Source organism: Spermophilus citellus (assembly GCF_964194105.1).
Source record: "Spermophilus citellus genome assembly, chromosome: 7".
NCBI classification, from domain to species: Eukaryota; Metazoa; Chordata; class Mammalia; order Rodentia; family Sciuridae; genus Spermophilus; species Spermophilus citellus.
In genome coordinates, this window is record NC_138188.1 from 74,007,414 (window position 1) to 74,028,983 (window position 21,570).

At 37.5% G+C, this 21,570-nt stretch overlaps 1 protein-coding gene across 1 annotated transcript in view; it reads left to right on the forward strand.

The window, feature by feature from the left end:
* Positions 1-824, forward strand: part of KCNMB2 (potassium calcium-activated channel subfamily M regulatory beta subunit 2) — a 269,712-nt gene extending 268,888 nt beyond the window's left edge. Inside the window, exon 5 of the mRNA XM_081302728.1 lies at positions 272-824. Coding sequence (XP_081158854.1) covers positions 272-556 — 285 coding nt within the window. The 3' untranslated portion in view covers positions 557-824. The remainder of the gene's footprint in view (positions 1-271) is intronic.
* The last annotated feature ends 20,746 nt before the right edge of the window (positions 825-21,570 follow it).

The following is a 21,570-nucleotide window of genomic DNA, read 5'->3' on the forward strand; positions in this document are numbered from 1 at the left end:
AAGCTAATTAACATTTCCCTGATTTTATTTTTATCGATACTTTAATAATGCATGGGTGGGTTATCAAGGAACACCTTAAGCAATGTGTAGGGATTCTGTAGATTTCTAGAAGAACCAGTCTGAATGCAAATAGAATAACCACAGTGGTCATTTCACTGATAAATTAAGTTGGTAGCTGTACTCTACCCCTCCCACTGTCTGTCTGTCTGTCTCCCCCACACACACACATACACACACATCTTGGTATAACGGTTTATCTCATTCTCTACAGTGCTCCTACATACCTAAGTGTGAAAAAAGCTTTGAAGAGTCCATGTCCCTGGTGAATGTCGTCATGGAAAACTTCAGGAAGTACCAACACTTCTCCTGCTATTTTGACCCAGAAGGAAACCAGAAGAACGTCATACTAACCAAACTCTACAGTTCCAATGTGCTGTTCCACTCACTCTTCTGGCCCACGTGTATGATGGCCGGGGGCGTGGTGATCGTGGCCATGGTGAAACTCACACAGTACCTCTCCCTGCTCTGTGAGAGGATCCAGCGGATCAATAGATAAAAGCAAACATGGATGAAATTGTTTTCTTTAAAGCTCAAATACTGTTTTCTTTCATTCTTCACCAAAGAACCTTAAGTTTGTAATGTGCAGTCTGTTATGAGTTCCTTAATATATTATTATATGTAGAGCAATAATGCAAAAGCTGTTCTATATGCAAACATGATGTCTTTATTATTCAGGAGAAGAAATACTGTTTTGTGTTGGTCAGTTCTTTTCATAATCTTGTTTTGTTGCTGGAACTAGTGTGTCCTTCCTTCCTTCCGCCAAAATAGGGGCTCAGATATTTATTTGCCAACCTATATGGAGGAATGTAGCAACATCAGTGTGCTAAGGTCTGTGTTCTGAGGTATCAGATCTCTTAAAGACAAGATTTTTCATCATTTATTGTTTACTAAAGCTATAGCCAAAAATATTTTTCCCTTTCTTAATCAAAATTGAGCCCTGTAGCAAGTGAAGGGACCGGATTTTCTAGTTAAAGGGTGTTAAGCATTTTTCTTGTCTTTTTATCATGTGACTAAAAAAGAAGGGAAACCTAGCCAGTTACTTTTCTTTCATCACTTTTTATTTACAGCTTTAGATTTTTTAAACTGATTTCCAAAAAATAAAAATAAAAAATAAGCTTTTTTCATTAGCCAGTTCTGTAGTTACTTCCTATGAGTCAAATAGAAAATTAAGAGCCCTTTTCCATTTAAGACCCACTACTGTGTGAAGAGATGATATTGACAAAGGATTCATTACCTTTGGACTTAGTGAATGTTGGTAAATATTCCAGTACAATGCAGGAACATATGTGGTAGGAATATATTTGTGTGAAAATCTTTATTCCATCTCAACTGAACTGTTCAATGGTACAAATTAAAATGAAACTTGCTGGTAAAGACTGGTAGACCTGATTTCAATGGGTAAATCTACTGTGGTAAATTAAAATGTTGGAATTATTCTTTGGGAATTTATTATTAAGTTAAGGAATGTATACTCTGTCCTCTAACAAGTGTTCTCTGTCAGAACTTTAAAGATATGTACATAGAATATCTGTCTCCTTTACATGTTTTATTTTTCTATTTATAATTCCCCCTTTTTGTTGTTATATTTTATACACAGAATAGACCTTTTTCTTAACACACATTTGAACTGAATAACAGATTTAAAGGAAGCCTTTCTTCACGTTGCTATTTACTTATTGTATTGGGGGTGGGGGAATGAGGGATTGGTTTTAAATAAAAAACATTCCATCTTTTATTTAATATCACTATCAAAAGGAGAACACAAACATCTATCTTTCTCATCTATATTTAAGTACCTTTTTGTAATGTAGTATCAAAGTTTTTTAGGTATTGCAAAATTTTACAAATCACTTGTGAAATGAATGGCAAAAATAATCTGATGATGTGAAAATTATTCTGCAATATTGTAATTCATAGTTTGACTTTTCATAAGCAAATAAATCCCTAGGGTGTAATCAGGACTTCAGATGTGTAATTAAAGTTTTTTCAAAAAAATTCATTAATCACAAGAATTGAATACTTCTTGCATTCTGAACTGGCAAATCCATGGTAGTCCAAAAATTTGTAATTCTAGATATTTTAAGATATTAAAAAGTTTTCTTTTATTTTTTTAACACAAAAACACATACACACAATATTTTAAACATTGGAAAAACTCTTTATTCCTACTCTACCTTAAAAACTTAATTGTGAAGATAATAGAAAAATCTTTGGGTCAATGAGGCTGAAAATTTATAAACTTTAGTGTTCCTTGGGCTTCCCTTCAAGGAATCCAAAGGGTGAAATATGTGTGAGTGAAATTGTTGGAATTTTAAAAAATTTTTCCTCTGAATTTTTATTAAAATTCCCAACTGACATTTTACATAAGAATATAGGAATCTCAAAATAATGACACCATATGGATACTTAACTGTACCTTCTTGAATCCCAATACAGCAACAAACCCTTTAGGTGATTTACATGTGTGCATAGTTACCCAAGAGAAAGATCAGGGCATAATGCTTTAAATGCTTTGCATGTTTTAACTGATTTAATCTTTATAACAACCCTATTGGAGGGAGCTCTATTATTATCTCATCCTACAGATGAGAATGTTAAAACTCAGAAATGTTCGATCACTCCCCCAAGGTCACAGATACTAAGAGCTGAGACTCTGAGACAGACTGGTCGCCTCATTTTCCCATTATGACAGCCATTTCCATAGCTTTGAGGTCTTCAGATTACATGGAGAGATTCTGAGGTTTGGAAGGGATTGGAGGGGATGAAGAAGAAAGAGAATGGAAGACATCGTTCAAGATATGTGACCAACCTTCTGAGTCTGCTGACTGCCTCCATGTAAAGTTGGGCAGTGAGGCTGAACTTTGGTCCCTTTTAATTCCATGCCAGATGTGTGGAAAGAAGAATGAACACTGTTCTTCGATCCTCAGAGCACAGTTCTGATTCTCAAATAGACTCTGTACATATTAATCTATGGATTTTTACAAAAGCTACCCTGCTGATATTCCAATAAGCCACTTGACTCCTTAGGGCCCAAAGCCTTATTCACATCTGCCAAAAGCAGAGTTCTGAGTCTCCAAATTATTCAACAACAATGATTTCCCCAAATGTTATGAAGGCCTATATTTCCAAATCACTTTCATTATCCAACTGGCACATCCCATCTAAAACTTTATTGATTTCAGATTCCCTGAGTTGGCATTGTATTAAAACCCAGAAATGATGAATGCACCAATGACTGCTTGCAAATAGCTATAATAAAAAGATACGATTCTGTAGAAAGCTACTGGTGAAGCTACACATTACCAGCTGATGGTAATGTGTAGGTGATCATAAAACACTTGTTACGTAGACTATGTGAGTTCCAACATGTTTAACTTTTCCCTTTGCCGTTAAGACCAAAAAAATACTTATGCAGGGCATTTATAAAAACCTAAATATTATTTTCAGTATATCAAGCCATGAACATCTTACTACATTCCTGTGAAAGAAATATCTTGACACTAACAATTTTATTGACATTAACAAAGAGACCTATAGGATAGTAAAATAGGATGAGTAATCAACTAGAGTGAGCTAAAACAATAATGTTAAGGGAATGATCTGTTACCTCATAAGCATAGTTAAATCGCCCTGTTCCTCCACCAAAATACTGAAATGAATAAAGTTCAAGAAGGTAAGAGAGTTTTCACTGTCGTGGTGGGAAAAATGGAATGATGCAAGTTAGGCCTTGATCCTTCTCCTCTCAATTTCTACTGATTTCCCTCTTCCCTTTTAAAGAAATTCAGCCAGCACAGTCTCAGAGTTCCACAATAACCACTCCAGGGCATGAACTGCAAAAGTTCCAGGACCTGCCTGAAGACTCTGCCAGCTTGACAAGGGCATGGGGACAGAATAGACAATTTCTAAATTGAACCTGTTCCACCCTTCTCTATTTGTAGCACCTGGAAGGAATAAAACAAAGTATGCAGCACTACCTTCTATATTAGGAATGAGCTTGGGGGGCGTGGTTTGTGGCTCAGCGGTAGAACACGTGCCTAGCATATACCAGGCTGGGTTCCATCCTCAGCACCACATAAAATAAATAAACAAATAAACAAAATAAAGGTGTTGTGTCCAACTACAACTAAAAAAATAAATAAAATAAAGTTTAAAAAAACAGAATGAGTTTTTAATCCACTAAAAGGGTTGAAACAACACACATGAATCTGCGTACTACATGCTTTTATTTTACTGAAAGCCACAGAAAACACTGTTCTTTTTGATCTATTTACAATTTTGATAATAAAAAGAATGTGTTATTATATATATATATATATATATATATATATATATATATATATATATAAAATAAAGGTGTTCAAGAAGGTAAGATATATATATATATATATGTATGTATATACATATATATATACATATATATAAAATAACAGTTCTCTAATTTCACATGGATAAAGACAATATCTAGACTTGGTATGAGGCTTACCTGGAATACATGAATATAAAATACCTGGCATTGTATCTAGCATATAGATGATTACAAAATGGTAATTATAACTATCAGTAAGAAAATGTGGAAGTAGTATTAATAGTATTCACATAACTGCTAGCAGTATAGAGTTTTTTGGAGCCAAAATAGTTCAAAAATATCATGTTACCCAAAACTCACACCAATTCCTAAATCCCCTCTACAGCATCATTAGCAGGGATAATCTAGCAATAGGGATGTTTGCCTATTAGTGATGATGATGAAGTAACTGACACAGTCTACTTATTTTAAAAAGGTTCTCTTAGCTCATGGTTTTGGAAGTTCAAGATTGGTGGCACCAGGATTGCCTTTGGGCCTCTAGGGATGACAGAGAATGACAATGGCAGGAATGCATGTGAGACTCAGTTGCCACATCAGGAGCCAGGGAGCAGAGAGAGGACAGGCCTGGGGTTCCACAGTCCACTTCAGGGCACACCCCCAGTGACCTAAGACTCCCACAAGACCTCACCTCTTAAAGGCCCACAACACTTCCCACTATGGCCAACCTGGAGGTAAAACCCTAATGTAGAGGACTTTAGGAGACACTTACACAAGCCATAGCAGTTCAACCTGAATCCTGCCATTGTTGGGCGAGGCCACCATTTAGTGCAAGAAGATTTTACTGATGACAAATTGGAATCTGACTCACTACAATATCTACCTACCAAATCTGCACAAAATTAACTCAACACTCTTGCCACTAATTTATATTATGAGTGTTATTTTATTGAAAAATGAAGGAAGGAGGGGTTGGAAAAAGAGCAACTTCCAATGGTTTAGAATATAAGACCATGGAAAATAAACCTGTTCAGCCACAATTAGTGACATAAAGGGGATTGATGAAGGTAGTATAAATGACCTCGACTTTGAATGGTTAAAGATATATATAACACAACCTAATATTCATGGGTGATTTAAATTGATGAACCAGATAAATCTGATGCCTCATGAATTTTAATCCAATACCACTCTCAAGTACATTTTGGCTTTCTGAAAGGTAACATTGTCTGAAACTCTACATCATGCTCGTATTTGGCTTTATGACAACCAAAGTAAGATTACATAAGAGCACAGATGTCCTCCTCACAAAATGTTGGTACAATTGCCATGTGTTAGCTTAGGTACCATCCTTCAGTGTTGTGCTAAGGAATTAGAAGAAATTGTCAATCTTGTAAAATTTCTACTGGGACTTTATGAGTGTTCTATTTAGGTAGAAAGAGAAGTGGTTCTCTCAAGTAATTTACTAACTGAATTAAGGTTTCTAGAACTGTTCTTCAACCTAGTTAAATAAATTTAATTCCCAAATCCTTGCAAGCTGTGTCCTGTTACCAATGTTGTCTATCAGGACCATGGAGAAGGCTTCAAAGTCCTCTCCACAATTCCACCAACTATTAGCAGTACCAGAAATTTCTTTAGGTAGAAGGCACATTTCTCTTCATAAAAATCAATATCCCCCCGCTATCTTTCTCTTTCTCCCTCTCCCCGCCCCACTTTGTTTTTCTCTTGGTTACATTCTTAATCTCCACAGACCAGCAAAAAAGAACCTCAGCAACTATGTGTTCACAAAATCCCAATGTTGATAGTCACAGAAGAAAAATCCGGAATTAATATCAGAACTCAAACAAGCCTGTTCTCCAGGCCAGGTGCAGTGACACAAACCTATAATCCCAGCTACTTTGCAGGCTGAAGCAGGAGAATACAGTTTAAGGTCAACCTTCAGCAAATTAGCAAGATCCTGTCTTAAAAAAACATAATAATCCAGGTCTTTTTTCATCTCCTGCCCACTACTGGGAACACCAAACATGGCCCAAGGATGGTAAACACCTAATGGCAACACTTCATAGCACAACACTACAGGGCCCACCTCTGAAACACTGGAGTCAAGGCATGGGATTGACAGCCCTACTAGATGGGCATCAAATAATTCCCTAAAGGAAGACTGTATGGTTGAAAAGCAGAGGAAGGGGTGCCTGGCAACTACAAACAGCAGATGACCCTGACAGGGAACTTAGATAAGCTCACACTGGAAGAGTTCCCCAGAAGATTTTGGCTGTAGGAAAAAGAATACCAATATGAGGAGAAAAACAAGTGTCATTGAGAGAGTAAAGGGGCAAAAGAAACCAGTGCTTAGAATTTAATTTGTAATTTTTCTATGACTTCATAAGTTATATAATTTAGAAGGGGAAAAAGAGCTTTTTCTGATGCAGTAAATAGAAGATGCAGGAATACTTTGTTTTAATAGGAGACAAGAAGCTTGTTCAGAGAAAGGTGTTAGGGCACCTGATACTATGATAAAAAGAAAGAATTAATAGGAAACAAACTACTTCAAAGGAAGGGAGAAGAGTGATAACATGTGAAACAGAATTTTAAAAATTTAATTCAAACAACTATTGCTATTTGTCAGATTAAGAAGTTTTTTCTTTTTTTTTCTTCAAGTTCTTATCCTTTGGGGTTGCGAAATATCTAATTGGCTGCCATTCCCTGCTTAAGAAGCAAATGTAGAGATGCATTCTCCCTACTTCTTAGGCTTTTCCCACATCATAGCATTTAAGAAAATGATTCATCCTCAGACAATCTAGTGATGTTTATTGACAAACATAAATCAACAGGAAGCATAACTGACCATCTGCAACATCACCTACCATCTGCAACACCATAGTTACTTCAGTACCTGAACATCCATATACCTTTGATTCAGATCTGTTCAAAGTCATCAGCCTCTTTTAATCAGAGCCATCAAATCTCAACCCTTTTATTTGCTGAATTAAAATTCCAGCAGTTTCTACCAGGCAGCTGCAAACCCTGACACTTATCTCATGGTGAGCAAACACAACAGGCCCTCCCTGTGCCATCCTTGAGCATGACAGAAGTATCATTTTGGAGCAATCAACAGTGTGTATTTCTAACCAAAAGCAGTCAGCTGCTACAGCTAACATTTAGCAATACTGAGAAGGCAGGGAGTTCAGACTGGGGACTTATAATGTACATAAAATATATCCCTTCCTTTCCAACAGTTGTGACAGATGCAGAACTTGGTGCCAATGCTACATTTACATCCGTCTCCAGAAAGACATAATTATCTGGGAAATTTCAGCTTTCCTAAAAAAAGAGAAAGCACTCCAAATACAGCCTAGGTATCTGCTAGCAGAGACCCCAGGAGCCAGGTCTAGCTTGGCCATGTGCGGTCTCTTGTAGTAGACTTGCTTTGTGTTAACAGCAACAAAGAGGATTTCCCTTTTCCAACTCTCAGTCTCTTTGAAAGTGCCACACTATCTGGCTGAATGAATAACCTTTTGAATGCTAACAATCCTGAAGTTATCCTGGCAAACATCCAAGACTATTTAGAAGACTCTACTGGGAGTGTTGGAGAAGCCACATGTCCAAATTATCCAACATTAGCAATTAGCAACTGTCTCCTTTTTTAAGAAGAAAGCATTTTAAGAGTTGATCAGAAACTGCCAACATTTACCACTCAAGTCAATTCAGAATAACCCCATGGAAAACTGGAACACAGGAGCTCTTTGGAAGACCAGGTAAAAGCCAGCAATTTTCCTCTCATATCAAAGTAGTGCAAGACCCCGGGACAGCAACCTCTGGAAAAATTAAAAGCCATCTTCATGTGGTCATTCCCTCGATTCTGCTTCTGTGTGGTGGATATCAGTAATCACATCCAGGCATTTGCAGGCAATAAGCAAGTTCAAAGGAGATTTTCATTCAAAGAGGAACTGTGGGCCAGCCTTTATAAAGGAAGACTTACACTCCAAGAAAAACTAGCAACATTTTGCTGCTGCAGTTGACTTGGATCACAAGGTCAATTGACCCTTTATGTCTTATCCCACCGTCATTCCATATCTCTTCGTTTCAGTCATTCCTGTCAAAGGCCACCTCAAGGTTCCAGGTTCTTTCACATCTTTAGGCTTTTGAATTTACCATCTTCTGTGACAGAGACTCCCTTCTCTGAACTCCCTTATCTACACCTGACTAATCTTGTACTCCTCTTTGAAGGTTCAACTCAAACCTCATCTGAACCAGGAGGAGATTCCTGATCTTTTTCTCAGGTCCCATCTAGCTACTCATCTTCTGTGCTTCAATAACACCATATGTAACTGCACTTCTCTATAGAAACATTGTCAAATCACACCATGGTTTTGAATTATTTCTCTGGTACTTTTGCAAGATTCTCAAAGGTATGGACTTGTTTATTCATTTTGTTTTGTTTTTATGCTTCTATATTCCAGTCCAATATAATTTCTGATGCATTGTAGGGACTCAATGTTTCTTAAGTGAATAAATGAATGAAATTGAGTTATTAATTTAAAAATGGGCAATAATAGATTCTCTGTATTTTGACCTAAAGATCTTCCCTCAAGAAAAAATACCTGGAAGACCACCATTAGAAATCTGTTAATTTCACTGTTGTCTCTGATTGCCAGCTAAGAAAGCAGCCAATGGTCCAGGGCAACACTGACTTCCTCAGCTGATTGTTTCTCAGCACAGAAATGTACCTAGAGGCATCTATCACCCCAGAAACCTAAGAGCAGGGCTTCAAGGGAAGTTTTGATAGAATACAAAGTCTTAAACTTATAGAATGAAACAATGCCCAATAAGAGTTAGTCAGTCTAAATAAGTGACTAAGCATGCAGGCACTAACTCTGAGCTTGACTCCTGGTCCTGCCATTTATTAGCTGAGACATTTGGGGAAATGATTTCTGCATAATTTTCTTCAACTAGAAAATGGGAATAGTAATATCTAAACATAAGGTAAAGTGAGGTGATATGTAAATGCTTGGCAAATATCTCACTCACACAATAAGCACTCATGAAATGAAAGCAATTATTTTACAATGGATGAATAATAAAAGCAGAGACTATTCTTAAGATTGGAAACAGAGTTAGAGACAAAAATAGAAAGAAGGGCACAGTGTAAGCAATAAAATATGCTTGAAATAAGCTCATCTCTCCTACAGTATTACCTAGGACTGATTCCAGCCTCAGCACTATAGAGTGCTGTCTTCCATCTAAGCTCAGTTCCAGAGAGATTTAAAAGCACCCTTGTCAACAGAGCAATGGGGCTAGAAGTCAAGAAATTGATGAGCTGTTAATCACATGCTCCCAGTTTCTCTAGGGTAGAAACATCTGTGGAAGAACCTGTCCACTCCCCCACAACGTAAGAGAAAGGATTCAGTCTCATGGTTGAACCTTATCCAGTGCATCTGAAATTCCACAAACCCTTTTAAAACTAGAAGCATAAGAGGCTGAGTGAGTAAGCATATGGGTTTAGGGGCTCAAAGATACCAAAAAAAATGTATGCAGAGAGACACAGCAGAGAATCAGACCATGAATGTAACATGCACTTGAGTCAGAATGGTGAATGCCAAGGCCATGTTCAAGAGTATGGATGACTGGACTCTGTTGTGCAATGGGTGGTACATTGGACTTCTAATTCAAAGAGTGCCAGAGACTGGACCCAAGTTCTTTTATTTTCCCCCTGGAAAAGAGTCAAGAAACTGAGTTCTAATTATCACATGCCTTATTTATGTAAGTGTGCTCACCCTTTTACATAGGGATTACCAGGCAATTATTTTAACTTGAGATTAAGGATATAGATCTGAGCTACAAATGCAGAAAATAAAAATATTTCTCATTTTTCACTTTCAAACTCCATGTCCAGCAAACTGAAAAGAGTGAAAAGAAAGTTACCTAAGATTTGGCAAATGTCATCACACTGGAAATATTTTTATTCTCCCCAAAAAGAAATGATAGCTCTAGGAGACCAGCATTTTCTTCATAGAATGGAACACTTCGTGTTCTAAAAACTCATTTAGATGCTCAGAAAGTCTGGTGTGGGGGGAAAGCCACAGTGTGCTTCAGAAGTCATGCACACACATGCACACATGCATGACATACACATGCCCCCTGAAATAAATGGTTTATTCAATTTTCTCACCAGACAGCACTTCTGCTTCCTAAATGAGCTATTATTTTCTTGCTCCCTGGTAGACACTTTAAAGGTGAAGAAGACAGAAAGATGAAGCTTCAGAAACTGGTGTGGGGGGAAAGCCACAGTGTGCTTCAGAAGTCATGCACACACATGCACACATGCATGACATACACATGCCCCCTGAAATAAATGGTTTATTCAATTTTCTCACCAGACAGCACTTCTGCTTCCTAAATGAGCTATTATTTTCTTGCTCCCTGGTAGACACTTTAAAGGTGAAGAAGACAGAAAGATGAAGCTTCAGAAACTGTCCCTTCTCATAAAGAATTCATCATTTATTTATATCATAATTAAAACACAGACTAAGTAAACTCTATTGATCAAAGAAAAGAATCAGGATAGCAATGCTTTGCAGCCTAAAACAAAACTACTAGTACACCCAGACACCAATATACCTGACTGGAAGTTAGTTCAAACAGCAGAAAGCTGAAAAACACAACACAGGGTTTTGTGCCATAAGCTGGGACCATTTTTCCACCTCTACTTACCAAGGTCCTTAAGAGGAAGAAGAACTAATTGCCAATCACAGCCAAGCAGGGTAAGCCCCTGCTCTGTCCATGCACAGGACTTTAAGATTTTCAAATGTCAACTGTTGTTCTGAATTTTGTATATCTAGTTGCAGCCTCTTTCTCTGTTCAGCCATTCCTTCAGTCTGTTTGACAAGTTCTGGCAGTAACTGCCCCAAGAATGTCACAAGTACTTGGTTCATTTATACATATGTGTCACTGTCCAACTTTCAACTGCCAAATAAATAAAATATGCCACAAATCATGTAATAAAACATGTCACAATTTGTCACATACAGGATCTCTTCTGCAGCATTTTCTGAAGATCAGAATCATCTCCTGGGCAAATAAGAAAGGGAAGTAGGTTTTTCAAAGTCTTGGTCAAAAATATTCCAAGGGTCCTTTCCTGACATGACTTACCAAGCTATTCAGGGAGTACTTTCCCCAGATCATAAATGGTGGGAGAGAAAAAAAAAACCAGGAAGATTTGTTGTAGACATTCAGGATGTCACTGAATAAATGTGAGTTATTAGAACCTAAAACTTAATTCTATGGAGTAGTGTTGGATGCTTAGCACATGGTCAAAAATAATGAAAAGGAAGACAACAATGGTGACAGGTGATGCAGAAATGAATGGACTGAGAAAAACGATCCAGTAGTAACTAAGCTTCTGGAAATTCACCTGCAAAGTCAGCCCTACCTTGAAAATTGGGATTCAGCATCATGTATGTCTGTGTCCAACTATTATGTTGAATGTTCAATTATCAGTTTTTAAAAAAAGTACAGGCCACAAAAAAAGAACATTATGCATCATGATTTGACATATGGCAAGTTTCTACAATGTAAAAAAATAATTTTCTGGTGAGAACCTAAATCATTTAATATGGCCATTCCAACATATTTTAGGAGTCTGGTGTGTTGTGATAGAAAGAGCACAAGATGTGGAGCCAGTACACCTAGTCCTTATCTCAATTCTCTCCCTTTCCAATTAATACCCCAATCTCTCTCTATGCTTCAGTTTTCTTTTATGAAATAATGATGAAAATAATACCTTTCCCGCATACTTTTCATGGCTACTATTGGTTTGGGTTCAAGTGAGATATTCTGTGTGAAAATATTTTATATACTGTCCACAGCATTTTTTTTCTTTTTGTCAAGGAATTCTGTCCATGTCCAGGACTTTAAGATCTTCAAATATCAACTGTTGTTCTGAAATTTGTATATCTAGTTGCAGCCTCTTTCTTAAATCTCAATCTTTACCTGCTTTTGGATATCTCTGCTTGGGTAAACTTCAAGCACTTCAATATTTTCAATCAAACTGATCTTCTCTCTAAACCCACACAAATACACATACCCATACATGCCCCAAGCCTCCCTGACATATTCTCACTTTAGTTAAAGTCACTACCAATCTTCACCCAGATGCTCCAAGTCACCCTATCCACCTTGCTGACCTTCACTCCTGCACCTAACCACTTCCAGACACTGGGAAACACTGATTCTATGCCCCAAGCATGTGTCAAGTTAGTTTCTTCTTTTTCTGTTCACGCTGTGTTCATCTGGTTGTGGTAGTCTCAGAATCAGTCTTTCTATCTGCAATTTCTCCCCTGCTCCTTACCCCAATTCATTCCATACATTGTCACCAGAATTACTTTTGCAAATTGATATATGATCAAATCACACCCTGAGTAATTTCCTGTTGCCCTTGTGAAAAAACTCAAAAAAATTAGCTTGACCTATAAAAACTTCATGTGTTCATCTCAAGTTGTTGGCCTCATGTCCCTGCATTCACATGCCCACTTCCCAGAACTCTATGTACTCATACTGAACTTCAAACTCAGACTTTTCAAGCTTTTTCCATTGCCCACACTCTGCCTAGCTTTCCCTCTAGTGTCAGCAGAGGTAAGAGCATGGCCTCTGGACTCCAGATGCCTGGGTTCAAGTTTTATTACCACCCTGCTTTTTTGCTCCAAAGATTGCATTCATCCAAAACTATGGATTCACCTATAAACAGACTTGAGACAAGGATTCAAGAGCCAGCAATGTTTTTTGTTTGTTTCAGGAGATGGTTCATAAAATATCAGTAGATAATGAGAGAGTGAGAAAGGGAAGAAATGACTCTCTAATAATAGAAATGCTGGGGCTGGGGTTGTGGCTCAGCAGTAGAGTGCTCACCTGCACATGTAAGACACTGGGTTGGATCCTCAGCACCACATCTAAAAAAATAAATTAAATAAAGGTATTGGTCCAACTATAACTAAAAATAAATATTTAAAAAATAACAGGAATGCTATCAAATGAGCTATCTATCTGTATATGGCTGACATCTCACAGGGAAACTCTAAGCAACAGTGAAGAAGTGAAGAACTCTTTGGGGCTATGGGTATGGTTCAGTGGTACAGCAATTGCTTAGCATGCACAAGGCCCAGGGTTCAATAACTGGAAAAAAAAAACACTCTTGCATCAGAGTTATCTGACCTTTGAGTTATCTACTTGAGAAGCAAGACTTGTTGGTTATTAATAGGCCAGTTCTTATTGGCCATTGGTTAAAATACAAAATGGTAGGCAGGGAGGGAGAAGGATATGGGCTTCTGTCACACTATCTCTATGTCCAGTCTACTCAATCATAAAAGGGAAAACCGTAGTACCCATCTTTCAGAGCTATTGTGAGGGTTATATCAGATAATATATATAAAGTGCCAATGATAGTGCTAAGTACTATGTATTCACTATATAAGTGCAATTGTTCTTGCTATTACTATTAATCTTTTTATCTGTGAACTCCCCTGTCACACTAAACATTTGACATCCATAGAACTCTCTCCTAGCTCCAAAATCATATCATGGCATTCTCCAAGTTATTTTTTATATACTTAGGTGTGCTTATTTTCCTCAAGGCAGTACCTTGAAGGAAAGCTTAGTCAAATTCTATGTCTTGCACAAAATAGGCACACAGTAAGTTTTTGAAGACTTGAATTGTACTTATATTGTCTTTCAGTAAGAATTGTTTCCCTCTTAAGCTATATAGAAAGAGAAAACAGGACATAATTATAGCCAGAAAAATAAATAATAAAAGAAACAATGTATTAATAATATTAATAATGTATTAATAAGAACTCAGAAAATATTTGTTGAATTAGTAAGTTAATATCAAATGAGGATCTATTATGTATTAGGCATTATTCTGGGCATTCAAAATGCAAAAATGATTAAGTCAAGATCCTTGCCCACAAGAAGATTACTAAAAGTATACACAGATTAATGAATAAAAGAAATGGACATCACTGAGCTAAAGAGACACTGGGAAGAGACAAAGACCATCAAAATTAGTCACTGATTTGAGTGAATGCTCTTTTGTACCATAAAGATTCTATATAGTAATGACAAAAACTGGAGTAGACTCTGAAGCTTTGAAAACTTCTCTAACCTCTTAATAGCCAAACTTTGTGCTCAGGTTTTAAGAATTTCTGGTTCTCTGATGTCACTCAATATATGAACAGGTACCTGTAAAGAAAAATAATAATGGAGACACAGAGACAAGGTGCAGAGGCAGGAAAAAATGGCTGCTTGTCCAAGTGACCACAGTTATTTATACCAATAGGTTACATTAAGTCATTAGTACCATAACTACATTATTGTTTAGAGTATTGGTAAGGTTGCTTATTCTGCAGTTACATTTTACACTTACAATATGCAACATCATGAGCTTTGTGCAGCTCTTAAGAAAGTCCATTGTCTAAAGTTACTGTTAGGCAGGCAGATCCAGGAGCACCAGAGCTTGGTGAAACATTGTAGTTATCGTTAACAAGTTCCTTCATTCCCAGGAGTTATATGCCTAAGATCAAGGTCGAAACTGATAAAACTCTTAATACAGAACTTCCTTGTGAAGAGCATTGCTACAGCAGCCAGGCATCCTGTGTCCTTACATGGATGTTTTCCAGCAGCCAGGCATTCTGTGTCTTTGCACAGAAACTTCCTAGCCACCAAGCATGCCACAATCACGAAGTTTATCAGAGACCTCAATCTCAAACACAGAACACCTACAGCTCCCTTTTCTTGTTTTTTTAAGGCCCTTCAGATGAATAATATTTGTTTTCTTCTTAATGCTGGTAGTGGAGGCAAAAAAATAGGGTAGGCATTGACAGCAGCAAGCACAACATAATAATCCTAGTATTAGTAAACATCCACCTATGAATAATTATTTGACCCACGTAAAGTTGGGTATCCATGAAGTTAGCCAATCCAATAGGTCTAAACCTCCATCATCTCGTCAGACCCTTTTAATGATATCTTTAAGGTAGTCTAACTCCTTTGAGATAGAATTACTATTATCACTTAAATTGAAGCAACACATATTATTAAATTTCTCCCATCCTTTATGATGTAATAATAACAATAATCAATTGTAGCCCAATTGTCAAGTATGGCTTGATGATGTTGTTTTTGTTCTTCTTCATTAAGCATATTAATTGCCATAGAGGTATGATTAATATTTTTTACCATAACATAGGTCAGTTTCAGAGTGGTTTTATAAGCTCTGACAGTTAGCCCAGGGATACCCACTAAGGAATATGTCAAAGCTTCACATTCTGGCTTAGAGAGAAGGTTTACTGAATCATCACAGTTTTCATCATGGGGAATAGACCTTTTATGGATACATTGTGCAGGATGGTAGTCTATTAAATCCTGTGGGGATGGTAAGAACAAAGTTAGCCTGCTAAGACAACAATGGGTACCATGGGACATATTAGAAGGTATATAATTAAAGGTATATGCTCCACAAGAAAAGAACCATCCTGGTGGTAAGGGAACATAAACATTTCCAAACACAATGGGCTCCACCATAGTACAATTAAATAAAGGTTTTCCTAAAGAAACACATCTATTTTTATAGCCTTGAATTTCAACACAAGTGTCAGTTGCATTTATAACACAGTGGGAGTAAATAACATTGTAGAACTAGACGGCTTCACATACTGAGGATTCCTCCAATTATAAGAATCTTTACAGGATATCGGCTTTTGGATGCCTTCTTTAGAGAACATAGTCATATTTGTAATTTCATGTGTAGGACAGCACACAGGAAGAAGACAGGAGCCCAATATACTTACCATATCAATATCCTGGCAGATATAAATCTCAGATGAGTTAACTTTTTCAGCCAAGTGAACCCAGATATTATAATGGGTTCTAGAAGTTAGGGGGTCTGATTGTATTGGATTTCCCATGGCTGAGGTACAACAACAGAACAACGTTATTATTAAGACCAAAGCATTTACTGAGTTCTGTGTGAGTTTAGCAATCAAAGCAGTAACTAAGTTTTCTGGAGTACATTCTAACCCCATTCAAGCCAGCAGCTGTTGAGCTAAGGCTGTTAATGATTTTATATGCTCCCAAGTCACTGGAAGTCTAGTATCTTGGGATCCTCTTTCAGTGCATTTTCTCTTTTGAGGAGAGTGATCATTGTCTTTTTGTTTGGTGGAACTCTCCTCAATATTTCTTCTCTTTCAAGAAGAATAAAGACTGTCCTCTTGTTTGGTGGGACTCTCCTCATCCAGGATCAAATGGGACTTGAGGATCAGGTTTTGATGCCAGTTCATGATTGACAGGTCTCATACACGGAGCTGGAATCCAAATAGGACCTGTTGGTGTAAGCACAGCAGCATATCCTTTTCCCCATGTGATCAAAGGTACAAGGTCCCGCCATCCTGGGTCTGGGAATCCTGTATTTTACATAAATTTTTGGCAGTGGTTGTTCGGGAATAAAATGTCTATCTAACGCAGATGACCAATTGTGAGTATTATCTTTGTAGTGCATATTGAGTGCATTTACTATGAATAAAGCAATGTTTATTATTAATGTGAGAGAGGCTAGGTCCCCTTTTTTGTTTTTGTTTTAAAGGGCAAGTTTTAGGAGTATGATGTGTTTGTTGAACCAAAGCTTGTCCAGTAGAATTATGAGGAATTCTATGATTCAAAATTATATCCCATTGATTATGAAATTGTGCAAAAGCATAAGATGTATATGCAGAGGCATTATCCATTTTTAAACTACTAGGGTTGCCCACAGTGGCAAAATAAAGCAATAAATGAGAAATGCAAGCAGATACCTTTTCAGACCTATGGGCACCAGCCCAAATGAACCCAGAGTGAGTATCAATGGAAACATGAAGAAAGGAGTAAGGACGAAAAGGAGGGAAATGCATAACATCGATTTGCCAAAGTGCATTAGAATGTAGGCCTTGTGGATTTACAGACTCCCACATAGGGGCCCGGAAGTACACAGTGAGAACAGTTGTTAACTATAGCACAAGCCTGTTGAGAAGACACGGAAAACATCTTCATTAGTGATCGTACATTTCGATGAAAAAATCCATGGGATTCTACAGCATCTGAAAATAAAGCACAAAGGGATTTCATGCTTCATCTGCATGAGCATCAAAGGTCCTCCATCAAAGGTCCAGGAATTTTGGTATGGCTGCATATATGAGTGAGGAAGATAGGAGATGTGTGATACTATAAGAGAGTTTGAAGGGTTAAAAAAGAGAGAGTAAATTGGAATCCAAATGAGGAGATAACACAGCTACAGAAATATGAGGAATTAGGTTAGCTATATGCCATAATCACGAAGTTTATCAGAGACCCAATCCCAAACACAAAACCCCTACAGTCTGGAATGGACATGCCCTTGGGGTGCACTTCCACTAAGTGTGAGTGACCATCAAATTATCCAAAAGGAAAAGCAATCTCTTAAAGGATCTGTTTTCTTAAAATTCTTTATGCAATGATATGGTAAATCTGCCCATGATTTGTTAAGTGAAAGGAAATAAAGGAGAAACAAGTACATTGGGTGTGCCTCAAGTAAGCTGCATGACCGTAGCCACTCCTGTCTTTTCCCTATGGGTTCATGACAGTGTGCCCATGGTGGCTGTGATGGAGGTTATGTGTGGTCTCAGTAACAGGTATCTTTACTCTCCAAGACTGGTGGGGCTACCATCACTAATCTCCCAGCAATGGAAACCAACACTGAGACCCCAAATGGCACCATTCCCTGGAGAGCTAGCCAGCTACCTGTTGACAGATTGATTATATTGAACCACCCCAATCACAGAACAAGCAGAACTTTGTTCTTATAAAAAGAGGTACATCCACTGGATGTGGTTCTGTCTCACTTGCATGAGGGGTTCTGTCAAAACCACCATCCATGAACTTAGGAAATGTCTTTTTTTTTTATTGTTGGTCATTCAAAACATTACATAGTTCTTAATATATCATATTTCACAGTTTGATTCAAGTGGGTTATGAACTCCCATTTTTACCCCGTATACAGATTGCTGTATCACATCAGTTACGCTTCCATTGATTTACATATTGCCATTCTAGTGTCTGATGTATTCTGCTGTCTATCCTATTCTCTACTATCCCCCTTCCCCTCCCCTCCCCTCCCCTCCCCTTTTCTCTCTCTACCCCCTCTACTGTAAATCATTTCTTCCACTTGTATTATTCTTCTCTTACCCCTCCTTTCCTCTTATATGTAATTTTGTATAACCCTGAGGATCACCTTCCATTTCCATGCGATTTCCCTTCTCTCTCCCTTTCCCTCCCACCTCTCATCCCTGTTTAATGTTAATCTTCTTCTCAAGCTCTTCGTCCCTACCCTGTCCTTGGTTACTCCCCTTATATCAAAGAAGTCATTTGGCATTTGTTTTTTAAGGATTGGCTAGCTTCACTTAGCATAATCTGCTCTAATGCCATCCATTTCCCTCCAAATTCTATGATTTTGTCATTTTTTAATGCAGAGTAATACTCCATGGAAATGTCTTATCTGATAGAATTTCTCACAACATTTGTTTCTGATCAAGGAATTCACTTCACAGAAGATGAAGTGTGGTCATGGATCCGTGCTCATTAAATTCATTGATCTTACCACATATTTCATCATCCTGAAGCAGCTGGCTCAATAGAACAAGGGAATGAATTTTGAAAAATCAGTTACAGCTCCAACTTGGTGTCAATACCTCACAAGGTTGGCGAAATGTTCTCCAGATCCTATATATGTTTTGAATCAGTGTCCAAGATATAGTGCAATTTCTCTAACAGCCAGAAGTCACAGGCTCAGGAATTAAGGGGTAGAAATGGGATTGGCACCACTCACTATAAGCTCTAATCACCCACTAGCAAAATTTTTGCTTCTCGTTCCCATGACCTCTCATCCCCAGCATACCTCTGCTCTGTTGATCCACAGATCTTAGTTTCAGAGACAGAAATGCTCACACCAGCAGACACAACAATTATTACATTGAACTGGAAGTCAAGACTACCACCCAGTCACTTACTCCTCATGGTTCTGAATCAATAGCCAAAGAGAGAGTTATTGTACTGACTAAAGAGACTGATCCTAATTACCAAGGGGAAATTGAGTTGCTACTACATAGGACATTCCAGACAAGAGATGCCTTCGGTTGTCTTCTTGTACTACCATGTCTTTTGATTAAAATCAATGAAAACTACAATAGCTTAATTCAGGCAGGAATGCTAATGGCCCAGAACCTTCAGGTGAAGATTTAGGTCATTTCATTAGGCAACAAGTCTTGATAAGATGAAGTCATTGCTGAGGGCAAAGAGAATACGAGGTGCCCAGTGGAAGATAGTAGCTATAAATACCAGCTATGACCATGTGACCAGTTGCAGAAATGAGGACAGTAATGGCTAGGAGAACTTCTTTCTTACTTTGTTATGAATATGTTTATGTATATTTTAAGCAAATATGTTTATTTTCTTCCATCTTATTCCCTTACCATCTAATATAAAATCTATTAGAAATAATTAATTTTATATCACATTATTTAAGTTATAGAAGATCAAGTATAAGAGTGAACATCATTAAGGACTTTACATCTTCCTCTGGGAAAGGGTTAGCATGTTTCCATTGTTTGCAGGAAATAGTTGTATCAAATTAAGTAGAAGTATGACACTGCCTTTATTGGAGATTAAAGTAGGTGTGTGTGAGTCCCAAGTGGATAAGACAAGAAATGGACTGTGATAGTCAGTTTTGTGTCAGCTTGGCTAGATACTAGCCAATTTATGTGTTACTAGATGCTGATCTAGGTATTACACAGAAAGCATTTCAGATTTTTTTTAGAGGGGGGTCAGTTATATTGATCTATTTTTAGTTATTTATGTATATCATTTTATAAAAGCATTTCATAGATGTGTTTTTCACCTATAATTAGCTGTTTATTTTAGAAGAAGGAGGAGGAGGAGGAGGAGGAGGAGGGCTGGTGATATAGCTTAGATGGTAGAGCATTTGCCTAGCATGCACAAGCCTGGGTCCAATCCCCAGCATCACCAAAAAAAAAAAAAAAAAGAGAGAGAGAGAGAGATTATCCTAGATGATGTGAGTGGGCCCAATTCTGCCAGTTGAATGGTAAAGAACTGAGGCTTCCCTGAAGAAGAAATCTTCCTAAGATCTGAAAGTCCCAACTTGCTCTTTCTGACAACCTGTCCTACAGATATAAATAGATATGTCTTTGTCTGCACATGACTTTGTAAACTGCACAAGAAACTGGTATTGCTGTTTGCTTTCTGGGAGGGAATTTAATGGCTGGAAGATGAAGGACAGAGAAATGCTTCTCACTGTGTATCCTTTAGTAATTTGAAGTTTTGAACTATTTGAATGTATTACCTAATCAAAAAGTTTTGATTTTTCTATTTTAAAGAGAGAAAATTCTTCAAAGGAGTTTGTTTGACTCTAATTCTCACTGATTTTCCCTTCCCTTCCCCATATATCAGATTCTTATTTATGATTACTTAGCTAAATTGACCCAGAGTGGTCACTTGAAAAACACAGCTCTCAAAATTCGCTCCTTAGAAACTATCTATGCTTTGAAAGGTTCGATAAGCAATATAATTTCAAAAGACTTTGAAAATGTCCAAGAGTCTATCTTTCATCTCAGGCTACAAATAATATGAGGAAATTCAAGAAAATGAACATTGAAAGGGGGAATTTTCTACTTGCTTCAGAGTCGTGCACAAAAATTTCATTGAAATCCCTTCTCAAATAAACAAAACATTTTTTCAAAGTTGTGAGCATTCAGTTGCAGCTCAACAGGAAAACTTACCATGTTGCAAGGTAATCATTCAAATTTAGTGTATCCTGGCATTTTGGAATGCCACTTGAAGCCATCTAACTTCATGGTGACACACTGACCAAGGCCAATTTCTGCAGTGTGAAATGGCAGGGGTTGTTTTAAAAAGAAAAAAAAAAAGATACACAATTTACATATCAGACACCATCTCCAACTGGGGGTCCTTAGGATGACAGATGAAAGTAGAAGGAACCAACTCTCAATCAATAAAATGGCCTGGAGAAAGCCCAACAGAGGAATGATGCTGAGGAGGCTATAAAACAGGGAACACCAGTGTAATGCCAGAAGTTAGAAGGGGTTTATCCACTACCCTTTTGTTTTCTTTGGCAT